Source organism: Castanea sativa, chromosome 1 (assembly GCF_040712315.1).
Source record: "Castanea sativa cultivar Marrone di Chiusa Pesio chromosome 1, ASM4071231v1".
Classification (NCBI taxonomy): Eukaryota; Viridiplantae; Streptophyta; class Magnoliopsida; order Fagales; family Fagaceae; genus Castanea; species Castanea sativa.
Window position 1 is genome coordinate 77,542,652 of NC_134013.1, and position 21,217 is coordinate 77,563,868.

The following is a 21,217-nucleotide window of genomic DNA, read 5'->3' on the forward strand; positions in this document are numbered from 1 at the left end:
ATTGATAACATTTTTTTGGGGTTGAAATAAGGATTTATAGTTTCAAAAAAAGAAAAAAGATGGATTTATTACATGGTTTGGTTTAAATGAAGAATTTACTTATTTGCATCCTTAATTATTTGCTAAGAGTGAGAAAAAAAAATTTAGAAGTTAGCTTATTTAAAAAAAAGACCTTCTAGGCCTATGGGCTAAGTGAAAATGGGCCGATTTGACTTGGCCTGGCCCATTGCCTTAAGGCCTTTTGTGATTTTTTCTACCCTAAAAATGTTTATTAGGATGATTCCCGTACACCTCATAATACCATTCCATCAATGAATGTAATCTAAATAAAACTAGCTAATAAATTTAAATAGGGTAAATTTCACCAACTACTCCTAAGGTAATGCCAACCAGGTCCAAAACAATTCAAAACTAACCATTTCAGTCCTTAAGTCCAAACGGACTATAACGTTGTTAACTCATATCTCATCCCTTTCTCTAACTCTCTCTCTCCTTTTGTTTCTCTAACTTGGAATAAGAACTTTCTCAATAAACAAACAAGGAAAAAAAAAGCTTGAATGAAACCAACAATCAAAACTCATTTTCATTGAGTATTTTTTAAAATGAGTAAGCGATTGTTGGATTCATTCAAGCATTTTTTTTTCTTGTTTGTTTATTGAGAAAGTTCTTGTTCCAAGTCAAATTCCTCCCCACTCACATTTCACAACATGCTCCTAGAACATTTCTAGTTCTAGAAAGAGAGAGAGAAATACAGACAAACAAACACTTTAAGAGAGAGAGAGATGTCGTGGGCCATGTCAACATTTGGGTGGTTAGACACATAGTACTTGTCCCTTGGCTACTCATTGATCTTGAGGTGGTTAGGCTCGTTCTCCTTGTACCTCACTCCAAGAAGGTGGGACCCACGTGGCGGCATCGACATCAGAAACTTGCTATTGTGGAACATCGTGGACGACATAGTTTGGAGCCTTATCACGACCTTCAAGTCCGTTGCTTTGGTCTCCTTGCTCACCTTCTTCTTTCTCTTCTATGGATGCACTTTATAGCAAGCTTTTCAATGTTTCATTTAAGAACTCTCTCTAGTAAAAGATCTACTCGAAGATCTGACGTGGCAATGCGTGATTGGATTGCCAAAGTTGAGTTGACAATGTTGTCGATATTGATTGGAGCTAACTATGGCTTTGGCTATGGCTATGTTGTTGAGTTTTGAAGATGGGAAAGTGAGTTAGATAGGCACGTGGTCACCATGGAATGCTGTGGTGTGGGTAAGTTGTGATTCAAGCATTTTTGATTGTTGGTTTCATTCAAGTTTTTTTTTTTTCCTTGTTTGTTTACTGAGAAAGTTCTTGTTCCAAGTAAGAGAAACAGAAGAAGAGAGAGAGAGAGAGAGAGAGAGAGAGAGAGAGAGAGGGATGAGAGGTGAATTAATAGCGTTATAGTTTGTTTGGACTTAAAAAGACTAAAATGGTTAGTTTTGAATTGTTTTGGAACTGGTTGACATTAGCCCAAATCTTAGGAGTAGTTAGTGAAATTTACCCATTTAAATAACATAAAATCCCCCATTAATGTAAGAGTCCGGTTAATGTGTGCCCTAAGGGCACATATTAAGTCATTCATGTTTGGAAATATTTTTTCGAAAATTGAAAAAACTGTCAATACTTTTTTAATTCTCAAGAAAACATTTTTAAAAATAATTTATTATTGTGTATCCTTAGTGCACACATTAGCAAAATCATTTGACTTTTATTTTTTTCTCCTAAAATCTTTCCTAGTACCCAGTAAGTAGGTAACACTAATGTTTGTTTTTTGGATATCTGGTAACACTAATGTGAAACCAAAAAAGGGATGAGACAGCCACGTGGCCTTACCCCATTGAGAATCCTCTCGGTGACTGTGACTCTCACTCCTTGCAAAGTTGCAACTTATAGACTGAACTCGTGCGATCCTTCTTTTAAGTTTTAACGCTCCTTGTCGAACTGCCCTCAGACTGCGCCACTAGAAAACGACGTCGTTGGGGAAGAGAGAGATGGAAGCACTAGGGGAAGAGAGAGGCGCCGGAGGAAAGCTCAGGAAGCCACCGTCGCGCAAGCCGCCGTCCACACCTTACTCTCGGCCGCCACCACCGCCGCCGAGCCAAGCCGGAGCAGAAGCAGGTGGTCGGCGATGGATTTCGAAGCTGGTCGATCCGGCTTACCGGCTAATTTCCAGTGGCGCCACTCGAATTTTTCCTTCGTTGTTTTCCAAACCAGATTCCATTGATGCCCTTCCTGCACCTACTCCTCAAAGTCACCGTAAGTTTCTCTCTCTCTCTCTCTCTTAATTTGTCTGTATCTTCATCTTATTGTGAGAGATTAGGGTTTTGGAATGGTCTTGGTTTTGGGACTATTCCAATTTCCTTTTATATTTGGTGATTTTTTTTTGGAGAGGATTATAATATATTTGTCATAAAAAAAAATGCTAATTATTTAAGCAAATTATGAAGCTTTTGATCGTATATTATAATTATAATTGTAGTTATTTTTTGAACCCTGTAAATCAGAGCGTAAGAGTACTTAGCAAATAATATTTTGAGGGTAAAAAGCTAGGAAGCACGGACACTTCATTTGAGGCGTCGTACTTGCTGGCATTATACTTATACCTTTGTAATGTCGTACTTGCCTTGTCATGTTATAATTTTTTAAAAATTTACTCGTTCCCGTACCATGTCCGCACTTCTTACTTAAAAGGTGTCAATTTTATTCTAAAGTGTTATACTTGTACATTATATATTGTAGAGTGTGATGCATATTTTAGAGCATAATATTTGTGGGCTTGCTTGTATGGCAATGCTGAGGATGATGGTGAGAATTTCTTTTTAATTATTATAGCAAACCATATTTCATTAGAATATTTCAGATAATTTTATTTATCTGTTTCCCAATTGTTCTATTTTTTTCTCTAAGTTGTGAAAATTGTTTTGGTTCTTTCCATGCTTTCAACATGTATATGTTACGCTAATATGTTTTAAGATCATTTCATTTCATTTAATTTAATTTTTTTTTGCTGATATCCTTCATTCCTTCTTCATTTTATGTCCCATGTAAGAAACGTATAGATTTGTGCTTAACTTTGGGTAATATAATTTCATCTCTCTAAATAATGATTTCTTATTGCAGAAGTGGAACAAGATGGTGGTTGTGACGATGGCAAATGCGCTATAAATGTAAGGGTTTTGAATATTTATATATAACTTGGTAGCCTCTCCTGTGTCCTTGACCCTCATATTTTTATTTACCATGTTGGAGGGGCTTTAGTGAGGTGAACCTTTCTGTTCCCATTAACATTATTCTTGATTTAGCCATATCTATTGCAGCTTGGATCATCCAGATCAACTGGAGTGGCAAGTCCTAGTGGGGCAGCTGATAGATTGAAGGGTGGTTCTAAATTTGATGGGTACAAACAAGAGAAGAATGCTGGCCTTTCTGATGATGATAGGCTTTCTGAAATTGAGAAGCTTTTGAAAGGGAAAAAATTTTCTAGGTAGATCTTATTTGTAGTCTTGTCTGATTATTTGGATCACTATATATATATATATTCCCCCCTGATCCCAGATTAATGTTTTGTTAGGTTTTTAATTTTTTTAATTAAATTTTTAAGTCTCATTTCTATGATAAGGAGAATTTCAGTTCATTGCCTGTGAATGCTGAAAGTTTAAGCATTTTTTGGACCAATGAGTTAGTAAAGTAATTACCATTAATGTAGCACTTTCTAAATTCTACTCATTACTCTGCAGGGATGAACTTAATCATTTGATGGAGATATTACATTCTAGGGCTGTTGATCATAAGCCAAACATGATTTCGGGAGGAGACCCTGCTGGGCTTGTAGTAGCACAGGAAACTCCAAGAATTTCAAGTGAAGAAAAAGATTCAAAGAAAGCTTTAAAGGTAAGTTCAACCCCTCCCCCCCAGTCAGCTGTATGCAGAGCAAGTTATCGCTGTCAACTTGGCTTTTGAATAACTGACATATGCCTGTAGAATAAACTTTCTTAGGCTTACTAACTTATGCAAAATTTTCCATTTTGCTCTAGTTGTGGATAGATTATATATTTCTTTCTTCCAAAAAAAAATTCACGGTGTACAGTTTTAAAATTTAGTTTCAAATATGGAAAAATTGAGGCCAAAATATAAAATTTTAAATGATAGAATACACAACAATTTATCAGTTACTTTTAGGAACCTGGTATTAATTTTTTTTTTTTAAAAGAGAAGAAATAAAATACTTCCAGCATGTTAAAAATAATTTTTTTGGCTTTGATGCATTCAATTCTACAAAATGTGTCATTTTTAGAATATCTTGGAATTACTTGAAGAAAAACTTTTCTAACGCTTCATCATAGCTATGAACAGTAATGCATGCATAGGTATACATTGATGGTATGGATAAGGGTTGTTTGCTATGCATCCCCTAAACCATCAATACATGAGAGGTGGACACACTATTTTAATAGTTGCATGTCATTGGAAAATGTATTTTTGCTATATATTTGTTCTTTTTTACATGATATATTTTATGTTTTTTACTTTGCATAAAAATATGGTTTTCAAGTCAAGTATGTCATTTCATACATCTGTATTTGGGAGGAACTGGTTGCACATGAATTTGGATAAGGTGAACAAAGACATAACAGAACTAATGGTGCTTGAAAAGGTGGTTATTCTTGGTTGTACTATACATTAATGGTAAATAAAATATTAGTAGATCAATTCATCTAATGTCTCTTAGAAGTAGATGGCAGATTCGGGCCTGTGAGGAGATATTAAAGGATCAAATGTGTTGAAGTAAAGTTGGAAATTAAATGAGGAAGAAAAGGCTTGTCAGAGGGAACAAAATTAAGAATCAGTTGTCTTATGGGAGTTGCCGGAGAGAAGTAAAAGGAATTGTCTAACAACAAGTACTCTCTCTCTCTCTCTCTCGTTCGTGCTCACACCTGCACAAAAAATAGTCTTATGTTGCAGTTTTTGAGTTTAGCAGTCTATATGCGGGAAAGTAGGGGTTGATTATTAGGACCCCACCTCATTTGATGTTTCAAGCTAGTTAGTTAGCTAAATTGTTAAGTTAGAAAAGGGAGAAATTTGAAGCCTTGTTCTCAGTCAGAAAAGACTGTAAGTCAGTCAGAAATAGGGCTGAAGGAGCCATTCCATGACTTAACATTGGTGGAACACTACCTCCGATTCCCCTGAAAATATGGAAAAATAGAAAACCAAAGCCTTCTTGCATCTCAGAAATATCATCTGGGTTGGTGTAAAAATAGTGGGTTTACCGAGATATATTTCACTGGAAAGGGAATTTGAGTCTAGAAAAACTTTAATTTTGGGACCCTCATAAAGTGGTTGGGGGTGAAGGCAAAACCAGTTTATCTTTAGCGGCTGGAACTTGCTGTATATCTCCTTGAGTAACAACTGAAATTGACCTGGTGTCTGTATGCACTTGGGCTCAATAGTTGATACATTGACGGGCTTGCATCGTGCTTATTCTGAATTAGAGCTCCTTGCAGAATTATTGGACTCAGATTTTTCTTTTTTGGTTGTGGTAATGCTCATTCCGATCAGCACCTTGGCTAGATAGTCAGGTTGGTTTATCAGTCTGAGCCATAAAGTAAATCCAAGTGAAGCAATAGGGTGGATCTAAATGGGTTTTAAATTTAATGTCTAACATGACCATGTTGATTCCTTGGAAATTATTTGGAGATTGAAGGTAGTCCCATTTCTACTATTTTTCAAATGTTATGCTATAAAAAAATGATTGAGGTTGAGTCTGTAACAACTATAAGATGGTGTAATATATAAATTTTAGATGAACACTTGATTAGATTGATATTCCTTCTAGTATAATGCTTGCTCAGGTTGGTAATTGAGATGGATTGTGGCTTAGAGAGGGTTATGACTTTCCATATTTATCTCATCTCCATTGGGCCTCTAGCTATGGCACCTCATCCCCTTGTAAGTGTAATGTGGAGGTTGAGTCTGTGGGTTCAGGAACCACTAGGTGCATGTGTCACGGGGTCAATTTTTCTTTTAAATTTTATGCCTGTGATGGCACTAAGCTCCTCATTTAGTCTCAGCCAATACACCATACACACACTCTGCAGGAACACTTAGAACAGAATTATCAAGGGAATTCACACACACACAACACACAGTATTTACAGGGCACTAACCCCAACCTTTATTACTCAATATCAAGTACAAAGGAAGCCTGAAGAATACACACGAAATTCTCTAAGTCAGAATACACACTCTTGCTGTTGACAGCCCCAACAGCCTAGGATAAATGCACAGAATTAACTGTCACGGCAGTTACTGCCAAGTAACTGCCCCTTTGTCCAGGACTTGCTGCTACATGTGGTCTAACTTAGGACACCTTCAACTGATTTTGTCTTGGTCTGCTCTCCACGTTTCTAGCCCCTACACAGTAGGTCTGAACATTCAGCAAGTTAGGAACTGCTTGGTAACTGCTGCTGCACACTTTGCACATGCCAGCCCATGTCTCAGCACATCATCATGGGGCTTCTGCCCATGCTCCAGCAGCCCACACACAGTTGTTCCTTCACGTTTTAGAAGGCTTGGCCCCTGCCCAAGCCCTTCTCATCAGCATCACTGCCCACAGAGCATGCCCATATGTAGCACATCAAGTAACTGTCATCAGCCCACTCACACAAGTCCATGCATTCTGCTAGCACCAACTAGCTCAATGCCTTGCACAACATATGATCATCACAGCAGCCCAACACTGCCTTGCACTCAAGCCACCAAGCCCACACACAAAGCAACCATCTAACAAGCCACCAATGCCATGCACCATCACATAGGGTCAGCACCACTTGCTGCTGCCCATCATCATCAAACCCATCTGTGCCCACCATGACCCTCCTTTGCCATGGCCTTGGGGCATCATGTGGAGCACCTTGCTCCACATGATGCCCCTCATCATGCTCATCATTCTGAATCCAGCAGGGAGACCGGGCTTGTCCCCCTCAAAGAGCAGTTAGGAGCTTCACTAGGTAGGCATGAGGAGCCATTGGTGTCTTGAGAAAACATTGAGCCAAGTGACTGGCCTGATGTTGTTTAAGCACTTCAATTCCTCATGCCGTCATTAGCAACTCATAAAGCTCCTAACAATGTATTACCTACCAATAAAAAAAGGTATGTTGAGAGTGGATTACAAGTCAATGTGAAGTAGATGCAGGAGGAGTTTTATTTCCAGAGAAATTTAAAGTGCTCATCTTTTCCCCTTAAGTGAGGTTTTTTTCCTTGGGAGAAATTTGTCTCTATGTTCCCCTTTTCTTCTTTCTCTTGCTCTTAAAAGAATCCTTGTCTTATGTCCATCATCACTTATGATAAGAACAACAAGAACATCACAAAAAATTTGAGGTCTTGCTGTAATGTAAATTTGAAGTCCTTAAAATTTTTTCTTTAAAATAACTTATCCCAAAAAAAAAAAAAAAATTTATTTAAATATGAACTCTTTGTGTTGTTTGAATTTGCTATCTTCATGAGTTCTTGGACTGCTTTAGATGCTGAAGATGGAAACAGTGGGCTTTATAAAAAATTTCCATGTTAGAAATATAGAATGAATCTATAAAATTTGAAACCTTTAGAATATAATGGAAGTCTCTAAATGCTATTAATTTTCCTTAGTGCCTTTAAGATAACATTAGGTTTCTATCTGAAGGGAAGTTTAGAATTTTCTTTTTAACTTTGTGCACATATTCTATTTACCATATTATGTTTTAGTGCCTTGGAATTTAATATATGTCGTTCATTATCATATTCTCAGAAGTTGAGAGGTGATATAACAAATGTATGAAATTTTCCAGTTGCGAGATCAAGTTGGTGCTTCGCCAGTTGAAATTGCAAGAGCATACATGGGGAGCAGAGCATCAGAAATAGGCGTTGGTTCTAAAAATATAACATCAGAAGATGAAAGAGCATTACTACATGGTAATGAATCTGCTGCAAAACCATTTATACAATCACCTTCACCTAAGCCGTCTGCATGTTGGCCTGGTTCCATGGCACAGGATCAACATGGTTACTTGACCCCACAAAGTCAAAGAAGCAAATTTGGACTTCATAACTTTCCCCGAACTCCTTATTCTAGAACTATTTTTTCGAAGTCCAAGACCAGGGTATGTATAATTGAATTACTTAATTATGCATTGATTCATTAGATGCTCTTTCCTGCATTTGGTATGACCGTTTATGCTACTGGTATGTCATCAGATCACTCCATTACAAGGTGATAGCAATTGGGGCATGAACATTTCATCAACTCCCTTTCAGCAATCTCAAACTCATTTAATTGGACAGGTAAATTTTCATATTAGACAATTTTCATTTATTTGATGTTGTAATCCTCCTGTGAGAATAGTTCTCTATTATTTATTTATTTATTTATTTATTTATTTTTATAGATTTACTGTTTTTGTTATTATTATTATTTTGGATACCCATTGGGTCTTGAACTTATTACCTCACCATTCACTTCCTTTTATGGGAGGAGGAAGTGCAATTTGAGCTAGGTTTTATAGCTGCATGGTTCTTCAAAGATTTTTATAAATTTAATTTGGATTTTGTAGATATTTTCTTGTTGATTTTCTCTGTTAGAGTGATGAATCTGTTGATTCATTTTTGTGTATGAAATAGTGACCCTATGAAATCCTAATTTTTTTTTTGACAAGTGAAATCCTAAAATTAATTGGGCACTTAAACTTCTTGTAATTGTCTTCTAAACAACCTGGTTTGTTTACTGGTCATGTGCTCCATCAGTATACTTTGTTCTAAACATAGATGTGCTTTAGAACAGATTGTGCATATGTTTTTCTTGGGGTTCCTTTGCTGGGTAGGCATCAATACTTTGTATTATTGTCATACTTATTGTTGCTAAATAGTGGTGCATGTGATGGGTGAGTTGGCAACCAGATCAACTCTACCTCCACATTCTCTCTAGTCCCTATTGATGTTAATTCAATTGAGTAATAACAAATACTAAGAGTGAGGAGGCCCGGCTACCTCGGATTAGCCAGATACTCTGTTCTCTTCATCTTCTCCAATCAGATATGGGGGGTTTTCGCAGTTTTTTCATTGAATCCAAGTTTTTTCAATTAGTTGTAGAGGAAGGGGGACATTATTTCTTGCTACGGATCTTTGAGCGGGGCAAATATTTTATGAGATCAGTTTTTATGGGCAAGAATGCAGCACAATGGTTGATGGATAATATTGAACACATTGTTGTTGGGGCAAGCTCCAAACAGTTTTTTACACTCAGGGACGGTAATATTGCTTATACTCTCCAACAGAGCACCAATTCTTTTGGTCAGTTCTTACTATTGACTGAACTCAAAGTTGGAGGGTTTAGGAGGTCGATTATTATCCCTGAAGGTAGAGAGAAAAATGGTTGGAGGACTTTTGGACTTGAACTAAGAAAGATGTTGTGTCCCTCCCAATATGCGGTAGGTGGCCTTGGTCATCCAAAATTTATTCCTCACGTGCATAGGCATAACTCGAAGGTTCAAAACTCTAGAACTTTTGCTGAAGCTGTGCAAGGCCATCATGTAAAGGTAGAGGATAGAATGCAGCTAAAGCAATTATGTGTCACAGACAAGGGGAAGATGGCACAGTTAGGAGAGGAGAAGATGGTGGTGCCGGATTTAGAACATGCAAAGATGGTGCTGAGTAGTAAACCGGAGGCCAGTTCTTGCCTGTTGGCTGCTGGTGGAGGAGCTGTGAAACCCCGGAGCATTAATGTGGGTATTAACTTGGGAGAGAATATCTCGGTAGGTAATAAATTGAGGCTTCTGTTAAGGTTTAATTCAAATTCAAAAGATTCTGATTATGGAATGTTGAGTGATTTAAGGAATACTTGCTGGACAGGGAAAGGTTTGATTGTAGAGGTGGGTGAGAAAGGAAAACGAAGGGTTTCGTGGGATTATAACAAAGGTGGACCAAAATATTTTAAGTGGGTTCCAAGGGAATTAAGCAAACCCACTGTGGGCCAAAGCCTAAGTCCCACGTTGGCCCAAGCTGATTTGGGCTCTATTCAGTCAGAGGTAATGTGCTTCTCGGGCCCAAGTACTAATGAAATGGGTGAGCCTTCTTCTACGCCTAGCCCGACACCCCTGGCCCACTTGGTGACACCAACGATAATTCATTCAGACCAGCACGAATCTTTGATGCCCACTATCGCGGTGTTAGAGCAACAAGTAGAGCCTCCGATACTTGTTAGTTGTAGCTGTTCTGATGGGTTCAGTTCCGACAGTTTAACGGTGACTAGGATGGAGGATGGGATCAATTCCGATGGTCTTGCGGCGAAGCCGATGGAGGTAGCTGTCTTGACGGGAAAAGCCTCGATAATCCCATGGTGGATGGGTTGGAGGTTGGGACCAGTTCCGTTGGTCTTGCGGTGGCTTCGAGGGAGTTTTAAGTGCAATTTCTCTGCTGGGATTAATTCCGACGATCCCGCGGTGGCTCAGATGGATTTAAATGGTAGCTCCTCCAATGGGTTCAGCTCCGATGCCTTCGTGGTGGTTCCGGGCAAGTCAGACATGGCAAATTCGCAACTCTCGATGGGTATGTTCTTGGTAGATATCTTTAAGAGACTATTAGGTGTGGGATTTGTGGATTTTGGGGTCAACAGTGTGGATAAAGTTGGAAGTGTGAGTAGTGAGCTTTTGATTCAAGGGGTGGATAATAAGGGAACCAGGCAGATAGATGTTGGTAAGATGGGTCAGCCCAATTTAGCATTGATGGAACCGAAGTCTGATTGTGGCCTACTGGGTTTGGGTGTCTTGACGGTGGAGGAAGTGGTTTGCTCAGAAGTGGTTTTGGGTGAGGAGGATAGTTTGGCAGATTGTAACCCCTTGTCTACTATTATCCCTCCGGGGCTGGCCTTGACGATGGAAGTGCACAATGATTCTGAGTTGTTGAACATTGGAAATACGCTGGATGTCTCTAGTTGGGTGAAGAATAGAATCCCTGGCTTTAGTAAAGTGATTGGGCTTTCTGTGAATCGTCATGAAAAGTTGTGTATTGCTTATCTTCAAAGGCTAGAAAGGGAGATGGCGGTTATTAACCAGCAGCGGAAAAAAGCAGCTGCTTATCAGAAAGTAGCATCCTCAACGGGTAAAGGGAAAAGAGAGTTGAGGAATCTAATTTCAACGGTAAACTATGATGGGAGATAGTGTGTCGGTAGGGAGGTAGAAATAGTTGTGGGGCCTTAAAAGTCTTTATGAAGCTAAAAATGATTTCATGGAATGTTAGAGGTTTGAATGACCCCCAGAAACGTCTGGTAGTGAGAAATTTGCTAGGTGAATGGAAGTGTGATATTGTATGCCTTCAAGAAACAAAGCTTGCTGGCATAGATAGACAGCTGGTTTGCAGTATATGGGGCTGTCTGTATGTGGATTGGGTGGCTCTAGATGCTGATCAGACGGCTGGTGGGGTCTCGATTATGTGGGATACGAGGGTTTTAGAAAAGTTGGAGGTTCTGGTGGGCTCATTTTCAGTGTCAGTTCAGTGGAAAGGTGTGGAGGATGGTTTTCTTTGGGCATGTTCAGGGGTGTATGGCCCAAATGACATTTTGAGGGGTGATTTGTGGGATGAGTTGGTTGGTATTCAGCAGTATTGGAATGTTCCTTGGTGTTGTTTTGGGGATTTTAATGTTCGTTTTCCTAGTGAACGGAAGGGTGGGTCTCGACTTACTCCGGCTATGAAAAAGTTTTCTGAATTTATTGAAGATTTAAACTTGATAGACTTGCCGCTGGAGGGAGGGAGTTATACATGGTCTAGTGGTACTGCCCAACCATCCATGTCTAGGATTGACAGGGCTCTAGTGTCACATGATTGGGAGCAACACTTTCCGGATGTGATCCAACGGATTCTACCACGAACTGTTTCAGATCATTTCCCAATTCTTTTGGAGGCAGGGGGTATGGCGAGAGGGAAAAGTCCTTTCAGGTTTGAGAATATGTGGTTGAAGACGGATGAGTTTGTTGATAGAGTTGATTCATGGTGGAATCGTCATTCCTTTTCGGGTACACCTAGTTATGTGTTCGCTAAAAAATTGAAAGCTTTGAAAGAAGACATTATTCAGTGGAATCACCAAGAGTTTGGCAATGTTGGGCGTAGGAAGAAAGAATTATTGGGGGCTTTAGAGTTATTAGATGCTAAGGAAGGGATTCTTGGACTCACTGAGGCAGAGAGAGATGAGAGAAATGAAGTGAGATCGTAAGTAGAGCATCTTCTTTCTTTAGAGGAGATATCGTGGAGACAAAAATCGAGGATGTTGTGTATTAAGGAGGGAGATAATAATACTAAGTTCTTCCACAAGATGGCTAATTCTCATAGAAGGTATAACCACCTAAGTTTCTTAGAAGTGGATGGAGTGATTTATGAGAATGGAGCAGAAGTTGCTCATCAGGTAGTTCAATTTTATAAAACTCTATATCAAGAGTCTGAGGAGTGGAGACCTTTTGTGGAAGGACTGGAGTTTGACCAAATAGGGGAGTTGGAGAGGGGCTGGTTGGAGAGGAGGTTTGAGAAGGATGAGATTCTATCAGTGGTTAGAAATATGGAAGGGGATAAAGCTCCAGGTCCAGATGGCTTTTCTATGGCCTTTTTCCATCATTGCTGGAGAGTTGTAGAAAGATGTTTTGGCAGTCTTTGAAGAGTTCCATCAGCATTGTAAGTTTGAGAAATCTCTTAATGCTACCTTTATAGCTTTGATTCCTAAGAAGAATGATGCCTCTAACATTCGTGATTTCAGACCTATTAGTCTGGTGGGGAGTATATATAAAATCTTAGCCAAGGTTTTGGCAAATAGATTGAAAATGGTGTTAGATCAACTGATATCTGAATCTCAGAATAGTTTTGTGGGAGGTAGACAGATCCTTGATTCAGTTCTCATTGCCAATGAGTATGTTGATAGCAGAATGATGAGTAAGATTCCAGGGGTGATTTGTAAGTTAGATATTGAGAAAGCTTATGACAATGTGAACTGGGAGGCATTTCTGAAGTTGTTGAAGAAAATGGGCTTTAGGGAGAAATGGTGTAGCTGGATTTGAACTTGTATCTCTAGAGTGCAGTTCTCTGTGTTGGTCAATGGGTCTCTAGTTGACTTCTTTGGTAGTTCTAAAGGCTTGAGACAAGGGGATCCGTTGTCTCCCTTGTTATTTTTAGTTATGATGGAGGTGTTTAGTAGGATGGTGAAGAGAATGGAGGGGGCAGGTTTACTTAGTGGCTTTAGGACGGATGGTAGGAGGGGTAGAGGGGAATGTGTTTCACATTTGCTGTTTGCGGATGATACAATATTGTTTTGTGATGTAGAGGTGGAGCAAGTCCTTCATGTTCGATTGCTGCTACTTTGTTTTCAGGCTGTGACTGGTTTGAAGGTTAACGTAGCTAAAAGTGAGATGGTTCCTATAGGGGAGGTTAATAATGTGCATGCTTTGGCAGAGATCTTGGGTTGTAGGGTTGGGGCCTTGCCAATGACTTATCTTGGTATGCTGTTGGGGGCGTCCCATAAATCCCCTTCTATTTGGAACCCTATTTTGGAGAAAATTGAACGGAAGTTAGCAGGGTGGAAGAAGTTGTATTTGTCAAAAGGTGGTAGGCTTACACTGCTTAAAAGTACGTTATCTAGCCTTCCCACCTATTTTCTATCTCTGTTCACCATTCCTACACATGTGGGAAACAAAATTGAGAAGCTGCAAAGGGACTTCTTGTGGGGTGACCCAAAGACACATTTATTGGGTTGGGATAAGGTGTGAATGCCTATTGCTAATGGTGGTTTGGGTATTAGGAAATTGACCACTTTCAATAAAGCCTTACTAGGAAAGTGGCTTTGGCGTTTTGGAATCAAGGAGAATAGGCTTTGGAGGAGGGTGGTAGCTTTGAAATTTGGGGAAGAATGATGGGGGTGGACCTCTAAGTTGGGAAGGGGCGCTCATGGGTGTGGTTTGTGGAGAAGTATCCGGATGGGTTGGGAAGTTTTTAACAAAAATGTCCAGTATAAGGTTGGGGTGGGGGATCGAGTGGAATTTTGGACAGACAGATGGTGCAGAGACCTTCCTCTCCATTTGGCTTTTCCAGTCTTGTACAATTTTGCTGCAAACAGAGAGGCATTCGTAGAATCATCTTTGATATGTCAAGGAATAGGGAATAGGAGAACTTGGGATGTTCGTTTCATTTGGGGTCTTAATGATTGGGAGGCAGATGTGGTGGATGATTTCTTTCGATTCTTAGCATCCATTTTACCTTCAGTGAATGATGGTGATCAGTTGAGATGGAAGTTGACAAAAACCGGGGATTTTACTATCCGTTCATATTATCATAAGTTACATGGCTTTTCTTCCGTTGTCTTTCCATGCAAAGGTATTTGGAAGGTTAAGACACCCCGGCGTGTCTCTTTCTTTGTGTGGACAGCTGCATGGGATAGGATCCTCACGGGAGACAACTTGAGGCTTAGGGGCTTTGACTTTTTTTGACTGGTGCATTATGTGTTGGTGCTGTGGTGAAACAGTGGATCATTTGTTGTTACATTGTGGAAAGGCTTATCAACTGTGGTGTTTTGTCTTTAGGAGTTTTGGGATTTCATGGGTTCCCTCATGTACGGTGTTAGATTTTCTATTTAGTTGGTGGAACTGGTTAGGGAAGCATTCATCTTACATTTGGAACCTAGTTTCGTTGTGTTTGATGTGGTGTATTTGGAGGGAACGCAATCGGCGGACGTTTGAGGATTTGGATAGATCTGAGGACCAACTGCTTGCTCTCTTTTCTGGTTCTCTTTTTGATTAGGGTAGGGTTTGGGGACTCACATCTAGTGACTCTCTTCCTCTATTCCTTAGCTCTCTTCTTCTTTGTAATTAATGTTTTTCTATGTTTTCGCTTTTTCATCTTTCTTTGTACTTTTGTTATGCTGGTGCTAATTTGCATCTAGCAGTTTTTTGAATATACTTTTTCTTACCTATCAAAAAAAAAAAAAAAAAAAAAAACCAGATCAACTCAATGAAGTAAGCTAGAATGTCCTGTCAAATATGTTCCTGATTATGTCTGGACTCGGGAATTTGTGGGACGTAAACAGGTCCAATTTGCCAGAAATATCTCGGTAATGATCTGAATCAGGTCCATATGTAGTCCTGCAAGTTGAGCACTCTTCTTGAGCTGACTTATCCTTTTTAGAAGGCCTATCCATCTTGCTGCCTACCAAGGCCCTTCTACTCCAGAGTTTCTTAGTTGTTTCAGGCCCATTTTGGGACTTAATTAACTTAATCCAGCTGTTGAAATTCAGGGACAACATCCCCCATGCACGGCCTTTTTTAGATGCAATATCATGCTTAGTTCTTTGACTATGCTAGTAGGAGATTAGCAAAAGATAAGGCAGGTCACATCTTTTCTCTCATCTTTAAAAGTTTCAAATCAGGGTACATTTTCTCCGGTCACATCTTTTCATTTGAGCCCACTACCTGAGATGGAAACTTTTTTAGCCTTGGATAAGGCTGAACCATTCTATTATTATACTGTTTACTCGTCTTAAGATTTTCATTCTTTGTTACAAAAATAAAAGGATATTATTCCCTCTGAAGGAATTATGGATTGTCTGTTCTTAGCACTGTACTTAACTGCAAGAGATACACGCAGGTTAGCTGAATTTTGGCTGTTTTACCGTTGGCATATGGGACTTTTCTCTGTTCTTGACCTTATTTTTTCAGCTCCTGAATTCATAACTGCTTGAAAAAATTTATGCTGTGTTTCTTTAAGTGTCTTATAAATGTCTATGTTGCACTAATAAATATGCGGATTTGAATGATTGAAAATTAATCATCTCTACCCCATTGTAATTGTCGAATTATAAAAAAATTACCCGTCAGGGTGCAGACTAGTGGTTGGAGGCTTGGGATGAGCTGTAGACCTAGACATTCTGGGTTCAATCCCCATTAGGAGTTCCCTACCTTATACATGGTTTTGGCTGGTGGGGTTGTGCATCTGTGATGTACTCTTTAGGGGTGGGTCTAAGGGCCCTGCCTTGGTGAGGTTCCACGTCATAAAAAAAAAAAAAGAATGATTGAAAATTTGTGTGCTGCAATTGAAGGTTTTATCAACTTGTGAAACATTATGAATGTATATGTCAAGTTTACGATACATTTCCATTTTATTTAGATTAAGCCTTTGTATCCTTTACTTTATATACATCTGAGAACTAGAATATGCTAACTTGGCAAAATTGAATTTTTGTCAACATATATGTATGTTGAACTGATCGTTTTATGTACTCCTTGAATGCATAGGTGAAAAGGAGTGATGCTCTGGATAATGATTATGGATCGGTGGGACCCATTCGTAGGACAAGGCATAAACCTCTTGCAAAATATTCTTCAGGAGGGTCTGCATATTTACGTGCTTCTCTAGATGGTCCTTCACAGGTGAAAAATTCTGATGCTTCTGAAGGCATCTTGTCTGCTGTCAAGAAAAATATGGAAATTGGAGGAACAAGTAGCACTTCAAAATCTCAGTCATTATACAGTAAGCCACACAGCTCTGAGAAGGCTGTTGCTGCAGTACATCCACATACTACTGAGATGGCTAGGAAGATTTTGGAGCATATTGATAGAAATCCACCCACTCCTAAGGATAAGACTTCAGAGTTAAAGCTAGTCGCTACATGGAAGAAACCTGAATCTTCTGTTGTCAGCAATGCTTTGTCAAATGAGCGTAATACCTTACCAAATTTAGGATATTTTGGTTCTTATAAAAATAAAGATAAAATTGACCAGAATAATTATGCTCAAAGGAGTGAAGATAAAAGGAACTCTCATTTTAAGGTTCCACCTCAGGACAGTACTTCTGAAGCTGCCAAGGCTGTAAATAAAGGTGGTTCAGCTTTTTCAGTGACTAGACCAGTTTTGCCTTCTATATCTATTAGCAAGCCTGTGTCAAGATGGCCATTTACTTCCGATGCTGGTTCAGGGTTTACATTCCCGGTTTCTTCCTCTGGAGTAGAGCCACCAACACCAACCATTGTGCCATCATTCTCAGGCAGTGGTCTGCAGCAGAAAGAGGGACCTGCTGTTCCTTCATATAGTTTTGGCTCACAAAGGTCTAATCCTGCCCTTGTATTTTCCTTCCCTTCTACAAGCAGTGCTACCATTCATGAAGATGCTCTGGATATTAAGTTCAGCTTTGGATCTGATGAGAAGACGCAGTTATCTTTCAGTTCACTCGAAAAAGATGCTGTCTGCTATTAACTAAATTGATCATGTTATAGGATTTTTATTTTCCCCTTATATCCATTTCCCCCCTTTTTTTTTTGGTTTCCCAGTAGCTTGTACTCTAGCCATTGTTTCCTTCAGTGAGAAAGGAGAGTTTGAAGTGGAAAATGGCACATTTAATTTTTTAATACCCTGGCCCTTGGTTCCCATTAGACCACAATTATAGGTAGAATTTAACAGGTTTGGGCAGCCCTTTTGCATTATATTGAGGTTGTAGAGGATTTGTTTCATGTGTCATTACCTGGAGTAGGGGAATGATCCGTACTGGTTAACTAATCGGAATGGAAGATTTTGGTACGAAATTGAATACAGTGGTCATTAGTTCCACATGGAGGTGCAATCATTGACATTGACCTTGGATTTTTACTGGGACGCTCTAGATTGTTCCTGAAGTCTATGATAGTCGATAGGTCTTAGGTAGCTTTTATGCTTTGTTTAGATTGCATCGAAAGCGAATGAAAGCAGAAGCAAAATTGAATAGACTCTCCTACTCTTTGTTTCTCTCTCTCTCGTGGAGCCCATTTAGGCCCAAAGCATCAGACAATCTGAACAAAGCCATCTGATAAAATCCATCCCGAAGTAACAAGTTTTGCCAGACCAATAATTATAAAGTATGTTTTTCATAATTGAAACCCTTTGCATAATGCCATATGGGGCCAAAACAGAGATGGAAGGGGATCCAGAGAAAAGAAGAGAATATTGGGCCCACCCATATATTCTTCCAAAATTTTGAATTATGTCCCTAAATACGAGCTATTCTAATACACTTTACCAATATATGGCCAACCCAAACGACAGTATTTTATTTTTGATGATTCACGATTTCATCAAACAAACAGACCACAAACATCCTTCCTTAACTCCCTCAAAATCAAAGGAGGAAAGCTTATTACAACAGACACAAGACCTATTAATAGAAGCAAGTGCATAAGCAACTCTATTTGCATCTCTCCTAACCCAACTAAATGCATAGAATTCAAAACCACGGTTAAGCTCTACAACATTGTCCAACAAAGTGGAAATACACCATTCAACATTGGGAAAATTTTTAATTCAAAGCATTGAAAAAACTTTTGGAATCGCCCTCTACAATAATCATATGCAAATCCTCAGCTTGTGCAAATTGAAAGCCCCAGAGAATAGTAATTACTTCTGTTTGCATTGGATCACAAAGTACATGCACCTTAGCCCATGTATCTAGGACTTAGCATTACAACCAATGTTGAGAACTTATCGTTGACATTAGCATCAACATCTGTCTTCATTACTTTTGTTGGAGGTTTCATTGCATTTCTTGTCAAGAAACCTAGTCTTGAATCTCTTGATTATGTGCAAGGTCTAGAGTTGGCATAACTTCTCTTACTCTTTTATTGATTTTGTTGATAATGATCGGAATATTCACATTTTCCTTCTGTGAGCAACAAATTTCCTGAGGATCCAAATGGCCTCAAGAGTTATAGCCATAAGCAAGGTGCACTGTTCATAATCCTTCTTTGTCAATTGACCTGAATTGGAGGATCCAAAGAAAATCTTGCTAATGGTTGAATATTGTTAATCTATCAGGTCTTATTGCTAAACTTCTTCCAAACTAGATTACTCTTTGTTGTAGGGCAATATCAGAACAAATGAGCACAAGTTTCAGTAGTAGCATCACATAAGTAGCACCCTTTATCAAAAACTCTGATCCTTTGTTTTAGGCTATCCATTCTTGGCAATAGGTTGGAACCTTCCTTTGTTTTAAGGTAGTGATTGTGTAACTCTATTAAACTCTTGACTCACTCTATAGGCAAATTAATTGAGAAATTTTCTTTCAAATCATTTAACCATATGAGATAAGTAACAACTCTTATCAATTTCTTCGGTCCGCATGATAAGGTCTATGAAAGAAATTTTAGAAGGATATATTTATATATATATATATATATATGGACAGTAAATAAATCTTAAGTGTGTATAAGTACTTAGATGAGTTCTAATTTTGAAAAAAAAACACATTATGTTTTCGAGTTTTCCTCTCATATAAAGGTAAACTTCACAAGTATAAGATTTACACTCATGTGAGGAGGAAGACACGTGTTATGGAAATATAATATACTTCTTTATGTATTTGTGGTCCAATTCACATTAGGCCTGGCTTTGAGCCTCCATTGGACAAGGAGGCAACACGCAACACTATTTATTATCACGAAATGGAAAAAAAGGAAATAGAAATAAAGCCATTTTGGAAGAGAACAAGATGCCACAGGAATCACATGTAAGCTTCCATTCTCGTAAGGAAGAACTAATCCCTTTCACCAAGCAAAAGCCACCCATGATCCAACCCAAGTGACGGTCCCCATCCCAAAGTTCATAAAGTCATCATCATATTGCTTATCATGGACCCACTTAGGCTTAGCTTGTATTGGAGTAATGGGAAGACTAGTTTCACCTTGGACATTCTTACCACTTCATAGAGAGAGAGAGAGAGTCCAAAGTCCAAACTCCAAGGTGAGCGAGTGCGGAAGGGAAGGGGGGAGGTCCGATTCTGAATGTGGTGGGTCGGGCTGTGTGGGGAAGTCAGAGGTGAAATGACAGAAATGTAATGAATGCTTTCACAGACATGAATTTGACGTTTCAGATTCTAATTGTCAGAATGTGGTTCCTATTTCTAAAATCTATTGCACCTCACCCTATCTATAAGCCTATAAGCCTATCCCTACCAGCTGCCTCACCACTACAAGCCGTATTCGCCTCCCGCTACTGCCTTCCCACGTACTCTATTGTCATAAAGTTGTGAATTTTGTTGATATATTAGCATTTTTTGTTGGTTCTCAAAAAAAAAAAAAAAACAAAAAGAAAGTATTTTTGTTTATTTATAAAGGGAAATGCTAACGAATGCCCTCAGGGTATTAGTTAACAATTCATTTAAAGAAAGTTTTTATGGGAAAATCAAATAAAGCAATTAATATTTTGACAGCTTTTTTCATTTCTCATAAAAGTAGTGTTAAAACTTTCATAAAATAGATTGTTAACCAATGCTCTAAGGACATTTGTTAGCATGACCCATTTATAAATAATACTTAGAAGATTAAATTATATATATATATATATATAAACCCATTTGCCAGTTTGTAATCTACTAGTACTAGTAGTGCCCACTTTAGATCTCCAAGGACATTGAATGATTAATTTTAGGACTTTATTCTAACTTCCTAAGTAAATATTATTTAATGTATTTTCATTTAAATAAAACATATAAAATTTTAAATTTATTATCTTTAATTTAAATTATAGTGAAATAGATGTATTGGCTTTTTAAAAAAAGTACGAAGTAAGTTGGAAAATTTGTTTGTTAATTTATTAAAGTGGACAACTAAAAAAGGAATAAAAAAAACTAACAAATGAGGACGAATGTGTGTGTGAGAGATAAATGTGAATGGGCTACCTTTCCCAAGATGAGAGTACCAAAGAAAGGGCTTTTTTGAGAGATTTTTAACGATTTTAGTATGATAAATATGAATGGTCTACCTTTTCCAAGATGAGAGTACCAATGAGAGGGCTTTTGTGAGACAATGAACCTGAGTGTACTTGGAGGTAGATAGCTGAAGTGGAGTGGAAGATTTGAGAGGGGGAAATGTAGGCAATTTTTACTTTTTTTATTTTATTTTAAAAGATTTGAGAAAGGTAGGGTAAGATAAGTAGGAGTAAAGTACACTAAAAACTTGTGGTTTTTCATTTAAAATGGATTTATTTCATGATTTGAATTAAATACTGTAAATCTAAAAATGTATTTAGTGTCACATTATTTAACTTTTTTAATGACATAACACTCTATGTATCGTTGCATTTATAAAATAATATTTGAATTCTGAAACAACTCTCTCCATCATAAATGAAATAGGATCTTATCCTAAGAGCATCCACAATGGTTTT

General features: G+C 38.4%; 1 protein-coding gene across 2 annotated transcripts; it reads left to right on the plus strand.

Moving 5' to 3' along the window:
• Positions 1 to 1,930: 1,930 nt before the first annotated feature.
• Positions 1,931 to 17,494, plus strand: LOC142621954 (nuclear pore complex protein NUP1). Of its 2 annotated transcripts, none has more exons than XM_075795342.1 (7): positions 1,931 to 2,291; positions 3,156 to 3,202; positions 3,338 to 3,519; positions 3,773 to 3,926; positions 7,859 to 8,170; positions 8,265 to 8,351; positions 16,325 to 17,494. In XM_075795342.1, exons 1-7 carry the CDS (start codon positions 2,027 to 2,029, stop codon positions 17,279 to 17,281), a joined length of 2,004 nt encoding a protein of 667 aa, XP_075651457.1. In that variant the 5' UTR covers positions 1,931 to 2,026; the 3' UTR covers positions 17,282 to 17,494. The 2 variants fall into 2 exon arrangements, with proteins under 2 accessions (XP_075651457.1, XP_075651458.1); XM_075795343.1 differs by having other exon boundaries at positions 1,932 to 2,291; positions 3,353 to 3,519.
• Positions 17,495 to 21,217: the final 3,723 nt, after the last annotated feature.